The sequence below is a fragment of the Sceloporus occidentalis genome, unplaced genomic scaffold (assembly GCF_023333645.1).
Source record: "Sceloporus occidentalis isolate IW3139 unplaced genomic scaffold, rSceOcc1.0.p SCAF_14, whole genome shotgun sequence".
In the NCBI taxonomy this organism is placed as follows: Eukaryota; Metazoa; Chordata; class Lepidosauria; order Squamata; family Phrynosomatidae; genus Sceloporus; species Sceloporus occidentalis.
The window spans coordinates 10544992-10546963 of record NW_028316994.1 but is presented as its reverse complement, the minus strand read 5'-3'; the positions used below and the strand labels follow the sequence as shown (position 1 = coordinate 10546963).

Sequence of the window (1972 nt, the reverse complement as noted above, 5' to 3'; positions counted from 1 at the left end):
TGCATCCTCCACACTAAGCCAAAATATCCGGGGTTCTGTTTGCTCTGGTTTTCAGTCTGGTTTCAGTCTGGTTTCTGCCCGCTTTGGAGGTGTGTGTCTTCTAAATGCCCTGCCTTCAAAGTGGTTGGAAACTCCTTTATTTTGTCCATCTCTTTCACCTCGTGGTCTATTTCCTCAAATGCATGCATAACATCATTCACACAACTAGTCGTCAAAGTGCTACAAGATCCCTTTGCATGTTCATGCTTTCTCCAAGTTGTCAATTTTCACTTTTCCCATGACTCAAGATATGGATTTTTGTGCTGAAACAGAATGGAATAATTGTGTTGTTGTTGGTTATATCCCACTTTTACCTCAAACTTGGGACACAAAGCGGCTTACAAATTTTTAAAAAGACAATACAATTAAAAATATACAAAATTGACCATTAAAATAGAATTAAACTAGCACAGTATTGAAACACATCACTCATGAAAAGAATAAAATACAACAGTAACTCTTCTAGGGTTACTGACGCTTATGACTGATCATCCGCTGCAAGGCCTCTTTTACTTCTTTGTTTCTGAGGCTATAAATCAAGGGATTCAACATGGGAGTGATCACACCATACAGCATGCTCACCAGCCGGTCCTGGTCTGGATGGTGACTGGAAGAAGGCCTTATGTAAGTGAAGATGGTGGTCCCATAGAAGAGACACACCACTATAAGATGAGAGGTGCATGTGGAAAAAGCCTTGCGTTTTCCCTCAACAGAATGGATCCTAAAGATGGTGGAGATGATGTGAACATAGGAGACCAGTGTCACCAAAAAAGCTCCCACACCAAAAATGCCACCAAAGATCAGAACAACCATCTCAGCCATATAGGTGGAACTGCATGATAAGGCCAACACCGGTGGAATGTCACAGTAGTACTGATTGACTCTATTGGACTTACAGTAAGAAAGAGTGAAAGTCATCACTGTGTGTAGCAAGGAGTTGAGGAAGCCAGTGATCCAGGTGCCAGCAGCCATCTGAAGGCAGACCCTCTTGTTCATAATCACTGTGTATCGCAAGGGGTTGCAGACAGCCACATAACGGTCGTAGGCCATGACCGCCAAGAGGAAGACCTCCGTTCCTGCCAGGGCTACCAAGAAGTAGAGTTGCAGCACACAACCAGCAAAGGAAATGCTACTGCTCTCTGACAAGAGGTTTTCCAACATCTTGGGCACTGTTGCTGTAGGACAGAAGATGTCTAGCAAGGAAAGGTTACTGAGGAAGAAATACATGGGGTTATGCAGGTGAGAGTCCGTTCCTATGGCAAGAAGGATGGTGCCATTTCCCAGCAGGGTGACCAGGTAGATGAGCAGAAAAGCAGCAAAGAGGGAGAAGCGGACAGCTGGCAGATCAGAAAGTCCCATTAGGATAAATTCTGTCACTGTGGTACCATTCCTCATTTCTCTCCTCAGAGAAGAGTTTCCCTGAATGAGCTTGAGAACAGAAGAGAGATATTTAACCTGTCAAAAACTGCACAGTCATGGACAAAAAGCAGATTAGATCAATCTTTACATGTCACTATATCTACCTACCTCATTTATATGGCTGCTTAGCCATGTAAAAACAAAGTAAAAAGTAAAACGAACACATTAAAAATACAAATAAAAGCAAAAGGCAATTAAAATGTAGCATAAAATACACCATAAAACATCCCTTCTGGGAAGGACAGAAAGAGCAATCAATGCCTCATATTAAATCTTCATTTAAAACAGAGCTACAGATAACAGCTGGAATTCAGTATAGGACTTACATTCATATAAGTGGACTTGCATCTGCAGGAAATAGCCACATCCGTATTCAGCATGGGACTGCCATAACATTACTATGTAGGATAGCCAGAAAGGTGATTGTTTGACATTGAGAATAATGTGCAATAGATGCCAATGCACATTTGTACGATGGTTAGGGAGTGCCAATGTGCATTGGTACAGACTGATG

General features: G+C 42.1%; 1 protein-coding gene across 1 annotated transcript; it reads right to left on the bottom strand.

Moving 5' to 3' along the window:
* Positions 1–507: 507 nt before the first annotated feature.
* Positions 508–1434, bottom strand: LOC149303879 (olfactory receptor 5V1-like). Its single transcript, XM_089479657.1, has one exon. The coding sequence runs from the start codon at positions 1432–1434 to the stop codon at positions 508–510; it is 927 nt and encodes a 308-aa protein (XP_089335783.1).
* Positions 1435–1972: the final 538 nt, after the last annotated feature.

What these genes read in the sequence shown, in the direction of transcription:
- LOC149303879 (XM_089479657.1), bottom strand. Translation starts at nt 1,434, where the DNA reads ATGAGGAATGGTACCACAGTGACAGAATTTATCCTAATGGGACTTTCT.